We start from the raw sequence: 21,201 nt of genomic DNA, 5'->3' as shown, positions 1-21,201 counted from the left end.
GAGAACGAGGAGAGGTATCGAGGAGGATCCCTCCTGTAGCTAGGTCAGGGGCCGCTTGGGCCTAGACCTGCTCGGCCTTGGGCAGGCTTGGCCCAGGCTCGCAACTCCCTCTCTCTCCCCTTTACTTGTTTTTTTAAACATAAAACACACACAAGAAAGAATTTAACAAAATAAAAAAAACACTTTTTGGCTCCTTAAAAACATACCCCAACTATAAGAAATAGATTGGGCATTTTTTTAAGAATAAAAATGAAACCTTTTTTGAAGAATAAAATAAAAAACCCTTTTTTTATAAATAAAATGGGACTCTATTTTAAAATAAAACAAAAGAAGAAATAAAGGAAAACCCAAGGGATTGCCCCCACTTTTAATAAAAGGATTTTTAAAAGAAGACGAACTTTTTATAGGGGTTAAAACTGAAACTTTAACGCAGCCGCAAAATAGAATAAGAGAGGAGAGAAGGGTTTTTTTGTGTTCTCGGTGCAACAGGGTTTTGAAGTGGCTCTGTTGCACCCACTCTCATCACACCAACAAACAACGCCACACTCACAAAGCACCTACACTCCAACAACAAGGAGCAACAAGCAACACAGACAAAGAACACAGTTGACATGATGCCATGCATGATGCCATGATGCAAACTCAAAGATGATGCACCAAATAAAACCAATCACACGACGGAAACGGAAATAAAGGGGAATCTTCTGGGGCGTCGGCATCGGGCTGTCACAGTACGAGTAATGTTGGTCCGGGCCGCTTCAATCCAATAATACCGCCGAATCGAGAAAAGACTAAGGAGGGTAGCAAATCGAACATCAACCTCCACAAAACCTTTTGTGTTCTACTCGATATAACATCTACGCATGAACCTAGCTCATGATGCCACTGTTGGGGAACGTTGCATGGGAAACAAAAAAAATCCTACGCGCACAAAGACCTATCATGGTGATGTCCATCTACGAGAGGAGATTAGATCTACGTACCCATATAGATCGATAAGCGGGAAGCGTTAAGAAACACGGTTGATGTAGTGGTATAGCTTCGTGATTCAAATCACCGTTGTCCCACGATCCGTTCCGATCTAGCGTCGAACGGACGACACCTCCGCGTTCAGCACACGTACAGCTCGATGACGATCTCGGCCTTCTTGATCCAGCAAGAGAGACGGAGAAGTAGATGAGTTCTCCGGCAGCATGACGGCGCTCCGGTGGTGGTGATGATCTACTCCTGCAGGGCTCCGCCCGAGCTCCCTAGAAATCCGATCTAGAGGTAAAACTATGTGGTATAGGTTTGAGTTGCACGTGGCAAAGTTGTGTCTCAAAAGCCCTAAAACCACCAGTATATATAGGAGGAGGGGAGGGGCTAGCCTTGGGTCTCAAGGATCCCCTTGGTGCGCCGGCCGAAGGGAGGAGGTGGACTCCCACCCCAATTCGGTTTGGGGGAAGGAGTCCACTCCTTCCTTCCCACTTCCCTCATTCCTTTTTTTTCTTTCCTTTGGTGTTTTTCCACTTGTGGCGCCATGGCCCTATTGGGCTGGCCTCACCATCCCACTAAGGGCTGGTGCGCCACCCTAGGGTCACTGGGCTCACTCCCGGGTGGGTGGGCCCCTCCCGGTGAATACCCGGAACCCATTCGTCACTCCTGGTACACCGCCGGTAATGCCCGAAACTTTCCAGTGACCAAATGAAACCATCCTATATATCAATCTTTGTTTTCGGACCATTCCAGAAACATTCGTGATGTCCGTGATCTCATCCGGCACTCCGAACAACATTCGGTAACCACACATATAACTCAACTATACTAAAACATCATCGAACCTTAAGTGTGCAGACCCTGCGGGTTCGAGAACTATGTAGACATGACCCGAGACACTCCTCGGTCAATATCCAATAGCGGGACCTGGATGCCCATATTGGATTCTACATATTCTCCGAAGATTTTATCGGTTGAACCTCAGTGCCAAGGATTCATATAATCCCGTATGTCATTCCCTTTGTCCTTCGGTATGTTACTTGCCCGAGATTTGATCGTCGGTATCCGTATACCTATTTCAATCTCGTCACCAGCAAGTCTCTTTACTCGTTCTGTAATACAAGATCCCATGACTTACACTTAGTCACATTGCTTGCAAGGCTTGGTTGTGATGTTGTATTACTGAGTGGGCCCCGAGATACCTCTCTGTCACACGGAGTGACAAATCCTAGTCTTGATCCATACTAACTCAACGGACACCTTCGGAGATACCTGTAGAGCACATTTATAGTCACTCAGTTACGTTGCGACGTTTGATACACACAAGGTATTCCTCCGGTGCCAGTGAGTTATTTGATCTCATGGTCACAAGAATAAATACTTGACACGCATAAAACAATAGCAACAAAATGACACGATCACATGTTACGTTTATAGTTTGGGTCTAGTCCATCACATGATTCTCCTAATGATGTAATCCAGTTATCAAGTGACAACACTTGCATATGGTCAGAAAACCTTGACAATCCTTGATCAACTGGCTAGCCAACTAGAGGCTTGCTAGGGACATTGTTTTGTCTATGTATCCACACATGTATCTATGTTTTCATTCAATACAATTATAGCATGGATAATAAACGATTATCTTGAAACAGGAAATATAACAATAACTATTTTATCATTGCCTCGAGGGCATCTTTCCAACATAAGGTTCATTGTTGTCCAACAACTTGATTTCCATGACAGGGTTGTCGTACCACTCTGGTGCGGAACATACCCTTGTCGACCTTCGAGGTCCAATAGCAACTTGATCTGAAGTGTCATGATCATCATCATTAACTTCATCTCTTGCCGATGCATGCGCCTCAGAAACATTTTCTTGCGCTGCGCTACTCTCCGGTTCGAGAGGAGGTACGATTACCTCATCAAGTTCTATTTTCCTCCCACTTACTTCTTTTGAGAGAAACTCTTTCTCTAGAAAGGATCCGTTCCTAGCAACAAAGATCTTGCCTTCGCATCTAAGATAGAAGGCGTACCCACTAGTTTCCTTCATATATCCTATGAAGACGCATTTTTCGCTTTGGGTTCGAGCTTCTCTGGTTGAAGTTTCTTCACATAAGCATTGCAGTCCCAAACTTTAAGAAATGACAGCTTAGGTTTTTTGCCAAACCATAATTCATACGATGTCATCTCAACGGATTTAGATGGTGCCCTACTTAAAGTGAATGCGATAATTTCCAAAGCATATCCCCAAAATGATAGCGGTAAATCAGTAAGAGACATCATAGATCGTACCATATCCAATAGAGTGCAATTACGATGTTTAGACACACCATTACGCTGCGGCATGCCAGGCGGCGTGAGTTGTGAAACAATTCCACATTTCCTTAGGTGCGTGCCAAACTCGTGACTCAAATATTCTCCTCCACGATCGGATCGTAAGAACTTTATTTTCTTGTCACGTTGATTCTCCACCTCACTCTGAAATTCCTTGAACTTTTCAAAGATTTCAGATTTATGCTTCATTAAGTAGACATACCCATATCTACTCAAATCATCAGTGAGGGTGAGAACATAATGATAGCCTCCGCAAACTTCAACGCTCATTAGTCCGCATCCATCGGTATGTATTTTTTCCAATAAGTTGGTCGCTCGCTTCATTGTTCCGGAGAACGGTGTCTTGGTCATCTTTCCCATGAGGCACGGCTCGCATGTGTCAAATGATTCGAAATCAAGAGACTCCAAAAGTCCATCAGTATGAAGTTTCTTCATGCGCTTTACGCCGATATGACCAAGGCGGCAGTGCCACAAGTATGTGGGACTATCAATACCAACCTTACATCTGTACTCACACTATGAATATGTGTATCATCACGATCGAGATTCATCAGGAATAAACCATTTACCAGCGGGGCATGACCATAAAACATACCACTCATACAAATAGAACAACCATTATTCTCAAATTTAAATGAGTAGCCATCTTGCATCAGCCGAGATCCCGATACAACGTTCATGCTCAAAGCTGGTACTAAATAAAAATTATTAAGGTTTATAACTAATCCCGAAGGTAGATGTAGAGGTAGTGTGCCGACGGCGATCACATCGACCTTGGAACCATTCCCGACGCGCATCGTCACCTCGTCCTTAGCCAGCCTACGCTTGTTCCACAGTTCCTGCTTAGAGTTGCAAATATGAGCAACAACACCGGTACCAAATACCCAGGAGCTACCACGAGCGCTGGTAAGGTACACATCAATAACAAGTATATCACATATATCTTTGACGTCACCGGCCTTCTTGTCCGCTAAGTACTTGGGGCAATTCCGCTTCCACTGACTGGTTCCCTTGCAGTAATAACACTCAGTCTCAGGCTTGGGTCCTTTCTTTGACTTCTTCCCGGCAACTGGCTTACCCGGTGCGGCAACTGCTTTGTCGTCTTTCTTGAAGCTTTTCTTACCCTTGCCCTTCTTGAAACTGGTGGTCTTATTGACCATCAACATTTGATGCTCTTTCTTGATTTCTACCTCCGCAGATTTCAGCATTGAATACAACTTGGGAATAGTCTTTTCCATCCCTTGCATGTTGTAATTCATCACAAAGCATGTGTAGCTAGGTGGAAGCGACTGGAGGATTCTGTCAATGACCGCATCATCCAGAAGTTCAACTCCCAGCTGAGTCAAGCGTTTGTGCAACCCAGACATTCTGAGCATGTGCTCACTGGCAGAACTATTCTCCTCCATCTTACAACTAAAGAACTTGTCAGAGACTTCAGATCTCTCGACCCGAGCATGAGCTTGAAAAACAAGTTTCAGCTCCTCGAACATATCATATGCTTCGTGTTGCTCAAAACGCCTTTGGAGCCCCGGTTCTAAACTGTAAAGCATGCCGCACTAAACGAGAGAGTAGTCATCACTCCGCGACTGCCAGGTGTTCCTAACGTCCTGGTCTGCCGCGGGAATGGGAGGATCACCTAGTAGTGCAGTAAGGACATATGCCTTCTTGGCAGCATTGGGGTGAGCTTTAAGTTACGAGCCCAATCCGCATAGTTGCTCCCATCATCTTTCAGCTTGGTTTTCTCTAGGAACGCGTTGAAGTTGAATGAGACATTTGCGTTGGCCATTGGATCTACAATATTTGTAAAGACAATTTTAGACTAAGTTCATGATAATTAAGTTCATCTAGTCAAATTACTAATGAACTCCCACTTAGATCGACATCCCTCTAGTCATCCAAAGGACACGATCCACGTCGACTAGTCCATGTCCGATCATCACGTGAGACGGACTAGTCATCAATGGTGAGCATATCTATGTTGATCGTATCAACCATACGACTCATGTTCGACCTTTCGGTCTCCCGTATTCGAGGCCATGTCTGTACATGCTAGGCTCGTCGAGTCAACCTAAGTGTTCTACGTGTGTAAACTGGCTTACACCTGTTGTATGCGAATGTTAGGATCTATCACACCCGATCAACACGTGGTGCTTCGAAACAACGAACCTTCGCAGCGGTGCATACTTAGGGGAATACATATCTCGAAATTTTATGAGGGATCATCTTATCTTTGCTACCGTCGTTCTAAGCAATAAGATGTAAAACATGATAAACATCACATGCAATCATATAGTGACATGATATGGCCAATTTCATCTTGCTCCTTTGATCTCCATCTTCGGGGCACCATGATCATCATTGTCACCCGCACGACACCATGATCTCCATCATTGTGTCTCCGTGGAGTCGTCATGCCAAATATTACTTCTACTACTGTAGCTAATCGTTAGCGATAAAGTAAAGTAATCAATATAGCATTGCATCTCATACAATAAATTAAGACAACTCCTATGGCTCCTGCTGGTTGTCTTACTCATCGACATGCAAGTCGTGAATCCTATTACAAGAACATGATCAATCTCATACATCACATATGTAACATCACTTCCTCTTGGCCATATCACATCACATAGCATAACCTGCAAAAACAAGTTAGATGTCCTCTACTTGTTGTTGCAAGTTTTACGTGGCTGGTTAGGGTTTCTAGCAAGAACGTTTCTTACCTACGTGACAGCCACAATTTTGATATGCCAATGCTATTTACCCTTCATAAGGACCCTCTTCATCGAATCCGATCTGACTAAAATGGGAGAGATACACACCCGCTAGACACCTTATGCAACTAGTGCATGTGAGTCGGTGGAACCACTCTCACGTAAGAGTACATGTAAAGTCGGTCCGGGCCGCTTCATCCCACGATGCCGCCGAACCAAGATAAGACTAGTAACGGCAAGCAAATTGACAAATCAGCGCCCACAACTTTTGTGTTCTATCCGTGCATAGAATCTACGCATAGAACCTTGGCTCTGATACCACTGTTGGGGGTCGTAATAATTTCAAAAAAAAATCCTACGCCATGCAAGGATCTATCTATGGCGAAACCAGCAACGAGCAAAGGGGTAGAGCATCTTCATACCTTTGAAGATCGCTAAGCGGAAGCGTTGCTAGAACGCGGTTGATGGAGTCGTACTCGAAGTCATTCAGATCGCGGTGGATTCCTATCTATGCACCGAATGACGGTGCCTCCGCGTTCAACACACATGCATCCCGGTGAAGTATCCCACGCCTTGATCCAGCAAGAAGGAGGGAGAGGTTGAGGGAGAACTCCGGCAGCACGAGGGCGTGGTGACGATGGAGCTACGTGGCACTCCAGCAGGGCTTCGCTAAGCACTACGGAGGACGAGGAGGAGGAGGAGTATGGTTGCGCCGTAGAGAGATCAATTGTGTGTCTCCAAAAGGCTAAAACCCTCCGCTATATATAGGAGGAGAGGGAGGAGGTTCCCACCCTAAAGGGTGCGGCAGCCCTAAGGGCCAAGGAGGGCGGCGGCCAAGGGGTGGAGCGCCCTAGGGTCGGCCTTTGAGGCCTAAAGTGGCCTCCCACGCCTAGGGTTTGCCCCTCCCCACCCTTGCTGCGCCTTGGGCCTCTTGTGGAGGCACACCAGCCCACATATGGGCTGGTTCCCTCCCACTCTTAGAGCATCTCTAGTAGAGCCCTCAAACCCTTAAACCCTTAAAAATAACTGCTTTTTTACAGTTTTCGTCGAAAAAACAGCGTAGACTAGAACCCTTAAACCCCTAAACCCGTAAAAAAGTTTAGAGGTCCAACCCTCAAACCCTCTCCCGATCTGTAGAAGTGAGGGTTGGGGAGCAAAGTCTACCCCAACCCTTAAACCGTTCCATCCTAGCGTGGGAGGGAAATTTCCCATCCCAACTACCTCCCGCGCCCACGCCGGCCTCCTCTCCGACCGCCGCTGCCGCCGTCCCGCCCCCGGATGCCTCCCCTCCACTTCCCGAGACGCCGCCGCTGTCTCGCCCCCCCCCCCCCCCCCCGCCCGCCTCAACCTCCCCGGCCGTCGCCCGCCTCGACCTCCCCTGTCGCCGCTACCTCCTCGACCTCCGCCGCTGCCGCCCGCCTCGGCCTCCCAGCCGCCGTCTCCGCCTCCCGCCCGCCTCGACCTCCCCAGCCGCCTCCGCCACCCCCCGCGCCCTCCGCCTCCCGCAACAAGAGGCCGCTCGAGCTCTCCTCGTCGATCCGCAAGAATATTCCGTTATAAGGGTTGGGTTTGAGGGTTCTAGTCTTTGCCCCTGTTTTTCAACCCTTAAAAGTGTCAAAAATGGCCAATTCTCAACCCTTAAAACTGGTTTTAGATTTAAGGGTTTGAGGGTTCTACTAGAGATGCTCTTAGCCCATGGAGCACTTTGGGGCTGGTGGCCCTTGCCGGTGGACCCCCGGAACCCTTCCGATGGTCCCGGTACATTGTCGGTGTCGCCCGAAACAATTCCGGTGACCAAATCCTCACTTCCTATATATCAATCTTTACCTCTGGACCATTCCGGAACTCCTCGTGACGTCTGGGATCTCATCCGGGACTCCGAACAACCTTCGGTAATCACATACACTATTTCCCTATAACCCTAGCGTCATCGAACCTTAATTGCGTAGACCCTACGGGTCCGGGAAGCATGCAGACATGACCGAGACACCTCTTTGGTCGATAACCAATAACGGGGTCTGGATATCCATGTTGGTTCCCACATGTTCCACGATGATCTTATCGGATGAACCACGATGTCAAGGATTCAATCAATCCCGTATGCAATTCCCTTTGTCTACCGGTATGATACTTGCCCGAGATTCGATCGTCGATATCCCCATACCTTGTTCAATCTCGTTACCGGCAAGTCTCTTTACTCGTTTCGTAACACATCATCCCGTGGCTAACTCCTTAGTCACACTGAGCTTAATATGATGATGGATTACCGAGTGGGCCGAGAGATACCTCTCCGTCACAGGGAGATCCCGGTCACGATTCGTACAACCGAACAGACACTTTTGGAGATACCCGTAGTGCACCTTTATAATCACACAGTTACGTTGTGATGTTTGGTACACCCAAAGCACTCCTACGGTATCCGGGAGTTGCACAATCTCACGGTCTAAGAAAATGATACTTGACATTAGAAAAGCTTCAGCACACGAACAACACGATCTAGTGCTATGCTTAGGATTGGGTCTTGTCCATCACATCATTCCCCAATGATGTGATCCCGTTATCAATGACATCAAATATTCATGATCAGGAAACCATGATCATCTATTGATCAACGAGCTAGCCAACTAGAGGCTCACTAGGGACACATTGTGATCTATATATTCACACATGTATTACGGTTTCCGGTTAATACAATCATAGCATGAATAATAGAACTGGAAATATAATAATAACAACTTTATTATTGCCTCTAGGGCATATTTCCAACACTACCGGCGTCAACAGCCGCATCCTCCGCCGTAGCAACCACGCACCACAGCCCCTGGGCATCAAGGAACGCTTCCACCTTGATCGCCTAGGGAGTGTAGTTCGATGGCGTCAACGGCGGGACCGGCGGCGACATCGCGCCACCGCCGCCGCCTCCGTACGGAACCAGGGTCATGGCCGCCGGCGATCCCTGCTCAAGGCTCTGATGCCAATTGTTGTTACCGCAGCGTCCCTCCGTGCTCTGTGAAACCTCTCTCTTGTCGGAACAGCCGAAGGAAGAAGAAGTGGAGAGCGCAGAGACACAGTGGGGATTTTTCCTGACGCCAGGGCACACACCCACGCCTCCACTCGCTCGCCCCGCGATCCGCTTGCTCCGCTCGCACCCACGATGCGCACCAACGCGTCTCGGTTCACGCTCGGGCTCAACACATCGCTCGCGATCACCGCGCGGCTCGCCAACAGGCTGGCGACCCACACACCTACGACACGGCCACACACCCGTGCATGCACACACTAACCTACGCACAAGCCAGCCGTGGACTCGCTGCACCCGACGCGCCCTGGTGCGCACCCCAGCCACAGAGTCCGTCATGGCTTATTTGGCCAACAGGTGCTGCTGCAAAACATAGGGGTTGCAGACGCGACGGGGCACACCAGAGCCATGCAACTGAGATGGCCGTAGTCGCCCTCCATCGACCTTGCATGTTGGTGTGGTGGCCGGCGTCGCCTTCTTCTTTTTGCAGCTGCACCCGGTGACGAGGATGCAGGAGTGATGTGGTTGTGTTATCCCCTCTAATTTCAAACATTGATGAAGTTGGACGGAGGATGCATCAAGACGGCGACCGGTGGCAGCCCCTATCGATTTTCTTGCGGCTATGGTGGTCTTCGCCATGGGTTCTCTCCTTTGGTTGTCCGGATAAATGAGATTGGAAGGGGGAAGAAAAGAAGCAATGTGTGGAGGAGGCAGCTTCGTCCTGAGAGATAAAGTTAGGGAAGCGGTGGGCCTTCTCACGCGGACACATGGCGTGTAGAGGAGGGGGTTTACGAGATGCAAAAATCAGTGAGTAGATTTAGAGACTTTTCCAACTTACACACGTTTGACTTTCTTTCAAGGAAATTGGAAAATATATATCTAAATAGTTAGCCTCACAAACATTTTTTCTCAACATATAAGCATATCACCTCATCAATCAACATACAATAAAATTGATTCATCTCAATATATGGTCATGCATAAAAAAGGTTTCATATTAACATGCATACATGCATAAGATATTTAATAAATAACTAGACCTCACTGACCTATTTCTCCCATCAAGTAAGGATGTCACAGAAAGGTTCCCCTCAATATGCTATCATGGGTACAAAAGTTTCACCTAAACATGCAAACATGCATGAGATATTTAATGCTATAAGTAACTATTTAAGAGCAACTCTACTAGACCCCTTATATCTTCCCGATCCGCAAAATAATTGTCATTTTATAATTTTGCGGTGAAAAAGTGTCTCGGACAGACCCCGTAAACGCGGTTGCCGTAGATGCGGCTGACCCTTACAAAATTTTAAATGGCGCAATAAAATTGCCCCTCTGAGTCGAGAATACACAGTTTTCCCCTCGCCCCGACGACGCCATGTATCTCGCGAAAGCGGTTGGCAAGAGCGACATTTTAGCCCGCGCTTGTTCCCCTTCCCATTCCCTAACCACCCAGCACCGTCGTCGCCTGCGATTTCGACCATATCCGTCACCAGAATCACGTTGCCAGACCGCTCCACACCCCGCTCCATCGCGCCGCCTCGTCGCCCCCGGATGCCCGCCGACACAGATCTACGGCGGAGCCGCCGCCGGCCCGCCTCCACCTCGAATTCAAGAGTTTGCGGTCGTCCCCAGCCCACCGGCGGTCAGTCATTTCGTGCCCTTTTCTAGTTCGATGTAGCGGTTGATTTGACGAAGGAAATTCGTTCATGCGAGCTCGGGTGTGCCATTTTGTACATGGATTTGAGCCATTGCGAGGAGTTTTTGCTCGAGAATTCATACTCGTCGGACGACTCGGACATAGAGTCGCTGCTCGAGAGACATCGATGACAAATGATGGTGATGGTGCCCGCCATGAAGAAGCACGAGGATTGGAACCGAAAGAGACAGCCAGGATCAACCGTCGGCCGCCTGTACATCCCTCGCAACCGCCATCTTGAAAACGAGATGCTCATGCAAGACTACTTCACGGAGAATCCAACGTATCTGCCGCACCTCTTTCGGAGAAGGTATCGAATGTGTCGATCCCTCTTCATAAATTTAGTGCAAGCTTGCGAGGCAAATTCGGGTTTTTACTCAAAGAAGAAACGCCACTGGCTTGAAGGGTTTTAGCGCATATCAAAAAATCTCAACAACTATGCGAATGATTGCATATGGCGTTCCGGTTGACTATGCCGACGAATATCTTCGCATTGACGAAGATACTACAATAGAGTTAGTGCATAGATTTGGACCTGTCTATCTTCATACACCCGACGAAGAAGACACAAAAAGTTGATGACAACAAGTGAGAGGAGAGGTTGGCCTGGTATGCTAGGAAGCGTTGATTGAATGCATTGGACTTAGAAAAACTGCCCGAAGACATGGCACGGGCAGTATTGTGACAAGTCTCATGATGCAACAATTATGCTAGAAGCCGTAGCATTCAAGGATTTATGGATGTTCTTTTTTGTATGCCGGATACTCTCAATAATATCAATGTGTCGCAATTGTTTTATTTATTTGCTAGACTTGCTAGTGGTGATGCTCATGCTTACAACTACATGGTCAATGAGCATGAGTGCATCAAGGAATACTATCTTGCAGATGGTATTTATCTTTTTGGTGTATATTTATTAAGAGTATAAAAAACCAAGTACTAGGAAGCATGTTGAATTTGCAAAAGTACAAAAGGTTGCTTGAAAAGATATTTAAAAAGCTTTTGAGGTTTTGCAATCAAGATTTACTGTTTTGCGGTCCTGCTCATTTTTGGGACAAACGAACCCTGAAGAACATCATGAATTGCTACGTGATTCTTCACAACATTATCCTTAAAGATGAGAGGGACATGAACTTGAAATTCTTCCGATAATGTTGATAGCTGTGTGAAACCAGCTAGAGACCTTGACTGCATATAAACATTTTTTTAGACATACTGACAAATTAAGGACACAAATACCCACTATCAACTTCAGGAGGATCTCATTGAACAACTTGATAAATGCATAAACAGTAATTTCTGTCATTTTTCCATTCATTTCATTTAATTCATGTGTGATTTGCATCATTATTGTATTCAGAACAATTTTTTATTTAATTATTAAATTATTTCAGTGATTTGAATAATTATTCTAATCTAAATGATTGTTGTATTATGATTTAGATATTCAATCTTATGTTTAATATATCATATTTGAGTCAAATCCAGCCAATACCACATTTTTAGGGCCGCATCACGGAGTTGTAAAACAAAATATTCAGTTCTACGACGTTCTGTTGCGGCCCTCGCCAGCCCGTAAAAATCATTTTTTGCAACCTGTAAATGTGGAATATGGGTCTTGATATCATAGGTCTGCTAGAGTTGCTTTAACAACTATATACAATAGTCAAACACAATAATACATACATATTTTAACTATTAGCTGTCATATTGTTCTCTGAATATTCATATTCAATACAATCGAATATCATCAAAATACATTGTACTCCCTCCGTTCCTAAATAATTGTAATTGAGGAGCACTAGAGTCGTCCTCCTCCAATACAATTATTTAGGAACAGAGGAAGTAAAATATTCCGCAACAACTTGCAGGGTATTATCTAGCACAATCAACTACGAATCAGAGTCCCCCCAAAAAAACTGCGAAACAGAGTACAAGGTACTCACTAATTCAACATCCTAACATAACCCCTCATGTCCTCATACCTTCTCAGGGACACATGCAACTAAATTGTTATAAATCCCATAGAATCAGCAAAAGTAAAAAAAAGACGCCATGGCAGCTTGCCAAACGCAACACAAGCTATATGCCGAGTCCCCTAGGTCGGAGGGGGAGATCATCCACACATTAACAGAAACCAGGCAGCAAACCTTCTTGTAGATTTTATCCTTCGGAACCTTCTTGGTGCCATTGTGCGTTAATGACTCAGGGAATAATATACCTAACATTTCGAATGGCAAACTTCACGTCCGGTATGTTGCACCTCCTACCAGACTACAAGGCATCCAATTCTGTAAGAAAGCATCCAGCTGCACCGTGCCGTCAATCACTTGCTACAATAATTCAGGACGCCTTTATTCTTGCTTCATGGAGGATTTGTACTCTGCACGCTTGGGAGACCCAAGAAGCGGCCTATAAATACCTTGGTCCATCTATTCCCAGTTCATCAAGTGCACGACAGCTTAAGCTTCTGAGCCTTCCAGTGCCGGAACAGAGCAGCATATAAGAATGGCATCCCTGAAGGCCGTGAAGCCAACCGGACTTGAAGGGCAGGCCAAGGAGCCTACCAAGGTTAGTGCCACTAAGGGGCCTGCAAAGCTCAGTAACACGGCGACCAAGCCAGCAGCCGCCAAGGGCGGCATCAAGAAGGCTGAGTCAAAGCCACGGGAGCCTAAGAAGAGGGTATAACCTGCAGCTGGTGTTATATTGAGGTCCTTATAACCTTCACCTTGCATGCTCTTTCCCTAATGATTTGGTGTGTTTTCAAATGACAGCAGGTCAAGAGCACCAAGCCAGCAGCAGCAAAAAACTGACAACGGCAGCAGGAGAACGGAGCTTGCATAGCTATCTCCATGGTGCTATGAATTATATATGAATCCTGCCTTTCCCTTCCTCTGTCTCCCATGATATTGATCATGCCTACACAGGGTGTGCGCACAATCCATGTGACGAATATTACAAATAAGACGTGTAGTTCTGCCATCTGCTTCATCTTATCCTGCTTGATGTTTCACTGCATTCTCCCATTTTACGTGTGTTTGTTCGGATTCGATTGGCAAATACAATAACACAAACACCATGCACGAGATCCTAAGAATCATCATCTCCGCGGTGTCGTCTAAAAAATAAGCAAAACCCATTATGCCAACAGTAATAGGAGTACATGACAAACGATTATCATGATCTTCAAACGAACAGAAATTTCAGAACACAGAACTTTCAAAGAGTCACACAACCAATCACCATAAACGCTGATGATGTCAGAAAAAGTAACACTGTATGAATGACTAGCCACACTTATCCAAAAATTAGAAGAACGCACACTTGGTAAGTTATAAACAGAAAAGTCAAAGGTGGGCACTTCCGAAATTACCATGATGCATTTCAAAATAATAACAAAAAATACTTTCTAAACCAACTTTTATATTACCCATATAGTGACCTTCTAGTTTCGTGTTTGACACAAATTAGAACATTGCAGATCAGGTGATTACAAGCCTCTGTGGGTGATACAAAGTACACAACTTCAAAAACAAGGACGGGCGCGCGGGGGATGGGGACGGGGTGGGGGGTTGAGAAGGTGTAACTTCGACTCATAAGTTTCTGTTGAATTATAGATGGGCCTTGGCCTCATATAACAATAATTCATGGTTAATCTCTAAGGCCCATGTGGGGTGTCATGATACGGTGGAAAGTTTAGTAACATACTACTAGCGGAGTAGAGTTGAGACCTCTTTATAAGAGATTCTCTTCTACATACTATTGGAGCTTGAGAAGAGGAGTAGTACACACATGCTCCTCCTCTGTTGCCCGCCTTGCCACGCCTGGCCCGGGCGCGTCATGTTTCGTGAATGAGCCGAGCCGAGCTCAGATCTATGTCATGCGTGCACTTAATTTTTGCCGGTCACAAACGGATAATTAATTAAAGATCAATTATGAGTCGCTAATGGACGTGCCACTAATTCGAGACGCTGGATTGTGGTATGCTACTGACTCGGTTGTGGGCCTAAGCCGAGGCCCGCGACTCCCTACCAGATATATTTGAGGCATTGGCAACCCCAGCCGACACTTGCTCATGCATAAACCGCCACTATCGTTCCACTCATTGTTGTTGCTTCTGGCAATCCCATCCGTCGACCGCGTGCACGACCGTTAGGGAGAACATGCTTCCGGAACTCCGCCCTTTGCGACTTTACACCGGGAGAAGGGTGAAAAGGTTTTTGAGTAACGCCTTGGCACGACTGCTTGTTCGTCTGTCTCTGTCCTCTGCTTCAACTCCCTCCTCCACACCGACACCATGGTTGACGATGCTGCCCAGAAGAAGGCCGCTAAGGAAGCCACTGCCCTCGCCGCCTCTCTGTCCTGGCCTACTGAAGGGTATGATCTATCCATCCCCTATCTACTTGTTTATGTGCTAGCCGTATTTAATGTCTTCATGGATGTTTTGGTTCTATGTTCGGTACGTGCTCACATGTTTACATATCGGTATGAGCTTCGTGTTGTTAATGCCATGTTCATGATTTATCTATGGATTAAATCAATAGAAATTGCCAACACGCCCAGTAAAGCAAAAAACCTTATATTTATGGGCATTTTTTGATTTAAGGATTTGCTGGTACACTACCTTGTGGCTCACAACAATGAGTGTGTTCCGGACCGTTGGTGGCACTGCAGTTGAAACGATTGCTCCTGACAAGAAGAAGGCGTTTAGGGAGGCTACTACCGTCTTTGTCGGAGCCGTTCTGGGTGTGTGTGAGTGTGTGTGATCGGAGACAAGCTAGTTGACACATATCTGCAGATGGGGGTTGCCAAGAGTTTGGTGATGCGCTCGAAACTAAGTTCGGTGCAATCGATGCTGGACGGGAGTTGTACGCTATGGAGCAGTTCCATGATAGGATGGTTGATAGTCGTCCTGTATTGGACGAGACTTGTGAGGTACAGTGCATCACTAAGGAGCTCAAGCTCCTGAAGTGTGAGTTATCGGACAATTTTGTCAAGGGGTGCATAATTGCTAAACTTCCTTCTCAGAGGAATTTTGTTACTTCTCCCATGCACCTGAGACGTGAATTCTCGGTTGAAGATGTCATCCATCATATGAATTTTGGGCAGAATTTGAGAGAAAGGACTAAGGGGCCGAGGGATCTTCTAGTGCAAATATGGTGCAGAAGAATTTTCACAAGTTCAAGGGAAACAACACGGTCCAGCAAAATACTACCTTCAAGAAGGGTAAGAAGAACAACAAGAAAGATTCTGGCTGCAACACTTGTAGTGATGATGGACACTGGTCCAACAGATGCCCACAGAAGTTAAAGAAGCCAGGACAGAACATCAAGTTTGTCGATGTGACCAAAAGCAACAATTATAATGGGGCATCTGGGTAGGTAATTTATTTACTGTACTTTATGTTTGTCAATCTACCGATTGGTGGGTTGATACAGGTGCAAATATTCATGTGTGTGTTGATATATTGTTGTTCACTTCTTATCAGGTCGCACGAGATTGATTTGTTTTGATGGGAATGGCACGCATGCTTCTATTCATGATGTTGGCACGATGAATTTGGAGTCTAGTAAGGAGAAGATCATACAGCTTAAGAACGTGTAGCATGTCCCCGCTATAAAAAAACTCCCTAGTGTCTCCCTTCTATGTAAAGAAGCCTTTCAGATAGTATTCAAGTCTAATAAAGTAGTCCTATCGAGATATGGATTCTTCGTTCGAAAGGGATATGAATGTGGTCGTGAACCATATTCATTCAAGTGTGAATGAATCTAAGGTTTGGCATTCACGCCTTTATCACATTAATTTCGATTGTATGATGCAGCGGCTAAGATGAATTTAATCATGAGTTTCACTCTAGCGAAAGGCTCTAAGTTTCATGCATGTGTGCAAGCAAAGCAACACCTGACACCATTAGAGCTCTACATTTTGATCTGTGTGAGATGAATGATGTGTTGACTAAAGATAAAAATAAGATGACTTCTGAGATTGATTAACGCCAAAAACATGACTTTTGAGATTGATAGATGATTTCACTAGATATTGCTATGTTTATTTGTGGAATACTAAGGATAAGGCTCTACACTACTTAAAAATCTGTAAGGCCGAAGTTGAGAATTGGCTTGAAAATAAAATAAAACGAGTTCAAACTCTGATCGTGGTGGAGAGTACTTTTTTAATGAGTTCAATTTATTTTGTGCGGAACGTGGAATTATTCATGAGAGGAGGCATCCCTATTCACCCGAGTCAAACAGAATTGCCAGCGGAGAGAACATACTCTAATAAACTTGGTTAACACCATCTTAGACACATTGGATTATCCTAGGCATGGCGGGAGAGGCTATATTGACATCATTCCATGTGTTGAATAAGGTTCCCACAAAGGATAATGAGAAGCAATGGAAGCAAAAAAAAAACTAAAAACTACACTCATTTACCTGCGCACTTGGAACTGATTGGCAAAAGCCAACATGTTGATAACCAAAAAGCATAAGCTTGAACCAAAGACTGTGGACCACGTTGGCTATGCTAAGCATAGTGTTGGCTATATATTTTTAGTGGTGAAATCTGAGGTAACTAACGTGAAGGTCGGTACGATTATGGAGTCTAAAGATGGTACATTATTTGAAGATATTTTGTTCTATGAGAGATTTTTTTTAGAAAAGGAGGATGACCCCCGGTCTCTGCAATCTGGGAGATGCATGCGACCATTTTATTGATTATTCCCGAGGACCTTACAAAGTAGTACAACAATATGTCTGAATCCGCTATCTTGGCAACATTTGCCGCTACTCCTATCCATACTATGAAAGGGTGCAAGCTGAGCCAAATACCCAGACCTCTCACCTAAGCCTAACATCTAAAGTCGGAGGCCCCGACCGAGCCACATACCGGGCCAGGGGCACAAACCGGCCTGACGTACTCATATGTGTCGCCGCCATCATCTTCCATTGGTTCATCTTCAGTGCAGATTGAGGTACCGCCTTGGCAGGTGCCTCCGCCATCGACGCCACCATGACGCCAAACGACAACCTCCACCTACGCGAGTCCATCTCCAAGCAGCGGACTTAGATCCATGCTAGGATAGGGCTGCACCACCGCCATCGCCCACCACCCACAAGCACCACCCAGCCCCAAGGTTCCCAAAGCGGCGCCTTCAAGAAGGGAACGACGTCGTTAGCGCCGCCGTCGCCCAACAAAGTTAGGGCTTTCGCCCGGGAGACCTAGGGGAAGAGGAAGTGAGGGGATCAGTCCATACCGACGCCTCCAAGGAGGGGAACGACGCCCTCAGGCGTCGCCGTCGACACGGCCGGCCATGGCCGGCCAGGGATTTCGCCCGAACTAGATCCCCGTCACCAGCAGCGCCTCCTGTACATAACCGGCGACCGAAGGAAGCGCGGCCCGACCAGGCTAGCCCGCACGCCGAACATGGGAGGAGGGGATGCGCCAGATCGCATGCACCGACCACCGCAGAAGCCGCCGCCGGCCGTTGGGCCAACGACCTCTGGATCCCGCCACCCGCGCGGCTCGGACCCAGATCCACCGCCCGCGCGGCTGCTAGCTTGTCGTGCCTCGTCCATGGAGCCGCCGCTCCAGATCCGGAGTTCCCCAGGCTGAGGCAGGGCAACCAAGGCCCCGCCGCCACGATCCTTGGCGCCCCGGGCTTGCCCGGCGGCTGCCTCACGCGGCGGTGGGGAAGGGAGGGGGAGGGAGTTGGGCGGCTAGGGTTGGGAGGGGGAGGGAGTGGGGGACACTTCTAGACAAGAAGATGAGACCTGAACCTACCGTTCTAATGGAAAATTATGACGAACACATGATGAAAATCATGTGGAGGAAGATAATAAAACGCTTAGTAGAGGCAAGAGACATAGGACTACAAAGTCCTTTGGTGATGATTTCTTTATGTGTATAAGTGGATTGCCTAAAGTTCGGACTTTTGATTGTGTTGGCTAGTGCATGAAGCTTAGCATATGCATCTACAGATGATAACTACTGAAAGAATGCGGTCTACAGCGAGATAGATTTTATCTTGGCTAATGGGACACGAAAGATCATTAATCATCCCTATAGTTGCAAACCAATGGGATGCAAGTGCGTGTTCAAAAGAAAGCTTAGGCCAGATGGTACCATTGAAAAGTACAAGGCTTGTGGCCAAGGGTTATACCTGACAGACTGACAACCATTCAAGTGCTCCTCTTGTTAGTCGCCTCGCATGGTCTTCTCATCTAGTTCCTTGACCCGTCTATCTTAGCGTTAAAGGGAAGAGGATGTTCCATGTGTGCAAGGAGGCTAAGGGGCCAACTGACTTGAACGACAATGGGCCCACCAGACGGTGACACGAAGCCCAACCAAGTGACATAGGTACCTGGCGTCTAGGCCCGAGTCAAATAATTGGTCCTGACCGACTGACAAGCGAGGCCCACCGTAAAAACAGAACCTGGAGTTGCGCAATTTATGACTCCCTATGCCTGGGGAGCTTAGAATTTGAAATGAGTAACATTGAATTCCAAGTCAACATCAATGGTGCTTGAGAAGAACTACCCTTATCTCAAGTGAATGAACTCGCAGAAATCACATAACAGAAGACTTGGCACACGATAATACAATATTGCCATGGCCACAATTACTACATTCTTACAGTTAATGAGAACCGTAGCGATTTTAGAACTTAGCAATTTTTTACTACACAAAAAAAAGTCTAGCAGTGAAGGAATTTAAGGAAAAAGATAAATACGGGAACAACAATTACCTTCTAGAAGGGACTAATCCAACGGGCCAACTGCAATTGCCACTCAAAAACCAGGCGCCTTGGAGTTGGCACAGAAGCTGTATTTCGGCGAGTTGCATCATCAGCATGAATAACAGACAAGACATCTTCAACCAAAGGATCCCTTCCACCCCTAAGAGGATCCTGTGAAAGGATTTAAATAAACTTGTTAGAATAAAACACAAGAGTAACAAGTTAATAGCTATAAGAGCTCATAATTAGGCGAGATGTTTTAATTACACAACTGTAGAGCAGTTACCAGGTAGGAGGGCTAATTATGCAAATATTAATGAAAGTAAGATTTTAGCGAAGACATGGTAAGGTCTCGCTCTTACTAACTAATCGTGGAGATCATGAATTATGATAATATAACAAATAGAAGTGCGCATTTGGTGCAAGGTCTCTCGAACCTAATCCCCAGAGATACTGGTTTCCCATAAATGTTTTGACAGTACCAGCCAGCAAAGTATCCACCTTAACATTTTGTTTATGAACTGGTCAAAAGCCAGTAGCTCTTTGTATGAACTATTAGAGATACATCAATTTACTAAATATACCTTAATAACTCTAAATAATGTTCTCCATAAAATAGTTAGTTAATATATTTACTATAATTGATAATATTAAGCAAAAAATAACCGACGTGGCCTAATTCAGATAAAATCTGCAATTCATTGGCTATGGCAAAGATATATTATGACCCCCACGTTCGCCTCACAGTAAAATCCTTGAATCACACAGCAGTACAAGAAAACCATTCAGAAAATGAAGGCGGAGACATTTAGGGTATGTTTGGTTTGTGACGAAAACAACCATACTAATTGTTTGGTCATAACCAGAACTTTGGTCCTTGTTTGGAATTTGGATGGTTGCCGGAAAACCTTCATGCCCCTTTTCCCACTCGAGTTCATTCTTACTGGCAATTTGGCGACAAGTCGCCACTAATAAGTTGAATGATATAGCAACTACTATCTTTTCCTTATGTAAAATATTCTAGTATTACTACATAATAGGTAGTAAGATTCAATGTTGCCATAACCTAGTGTGGACCAAGGAAAGGCCCACATAACCCCATTTTCTATCCTGAGAATTTATTCATACAACAACCTAAAATATTTGAAATAGCACATTGAGGAGGTAGTCTTTCCAGAAATCGGCCAATTTTATTTAGTAAAGTAAGAAAGAAAGACAATTAGCGAGTTAAGTCCGTTCTGTTTGAGTAAATAGTTAGCATATGAATCAAGTTGTATTTTACAGATATAACTACTACTCCCTCCATTCCATAATATAAGAGCGTTTTTTATACTAGGTAGTGTCGAAAACGCTCTTTGTATTATGGGACGGTGGGAGTATATGATATACTATGACACAAAAAATGATTCCTAGAATTGACAAGTGATGCACAGGGGGTTTTCTCTTATTTATTGAGGATCAAGTTTGGTGTGTGGTGAAACCACTCATCAAAAAATATCTTGCTACTCATTTAAAAAAATTGAGGACCATGTTTATCTTGGTACTCATACTAAAATGGCCGTATGGATCCCTAGTTGGTGTGGAGGCCGAAGTGAAAATCTCTCCCAAATTTAAAAAGTTGGCACGAATAGATTGACAAAGATTGCACATGAGGTTGTGCAACCGAGTCAAACGGCTTTCATGCCAGGCAGAAACATACTGAGGGGTGTGGTTGTCCTTC

At 45.7% G+C, this 21,201-nt stretch overlaps 1 protein-coding gene and 1 long non-coding RNA gene across 9 annotated transcripts in view; one reads left to right on the top strand and one right to left on the bottom strand.

The window, feature by feature from the left end:
- Positions 1-4,107: 4,107 nt before the first annotated feature.
- The window catches only part of LOC123443959 (probable isoprenylcysteine alpha-carbonyl methylesterase ICMEL2), a 29,773-nt gene continuing 12,679 nt past the window's right edge, over positions 4,108-21,201 (bottom strand). For 2 of the 7 annotated variants that reach the window (XM_045120534.1, XM_045120539.1), the window contains exons 11-12: positions 19,491-19,652; positions 13,613-13,862 (exon numbers count right to left, since the gene is read on the bottom strand). In XM_045120534.1, the coding sequence (XP_044976469.1) occupies positions 19,494-19,652 (159 nt within the window). In that variant the 3' untranslated portion in view covers positions 13,613-13,862; positions 19,491-19,493. Of the gene's footprint in view, positions 4,152-9,526; positions 10,169-11,714; positions 11,933-12,252; positions 12,341-13,612; positions 13,863-18,905; positions 19,653-21,201 lie in introns of those variants that run through there. The other 5 variants (XM_045120537.1, XM_045120536.1, XM_045120535.1 and 2 more) reach the window with 5 other exon arrangements.
- LOC123443960 lies at positions 13,856-16,600 on the top strand. 2 transcript variants are annotated; one of them, XR_006630898.1, is made up of 2 exons: positions 13,856-16,121; positions 16,233-16,600. It is a non-coding gene; the product is annotated as an uncharacterized LOC123443960 (long non-coding RNA). The 2 variants fall into 2 exon arrangements; XR_006630900.1 differs by having other exon boundaries at positions 13,856-16,125.

The sequence above is a fragment of the Hordeum vulgare genome, chromosome 3H (assembly GCF_904849725.1).
Source record: "Hordeum vulgare subsp. vulgare chromosome 3H, MorexV3_pseudomolecules_assembly, whole genome shotgun sequence".
Taxonomy (NCBI): domain Eukaryota; kingdom Viridiplantae; phylum Streptophyta; class Magnoliopsida; order Poales; family Poaceae; genus Hordeum; species Hordeum vulgare.
This window is presented reverse-complemented; position numbering and strand designations above follow the sequence as displayed.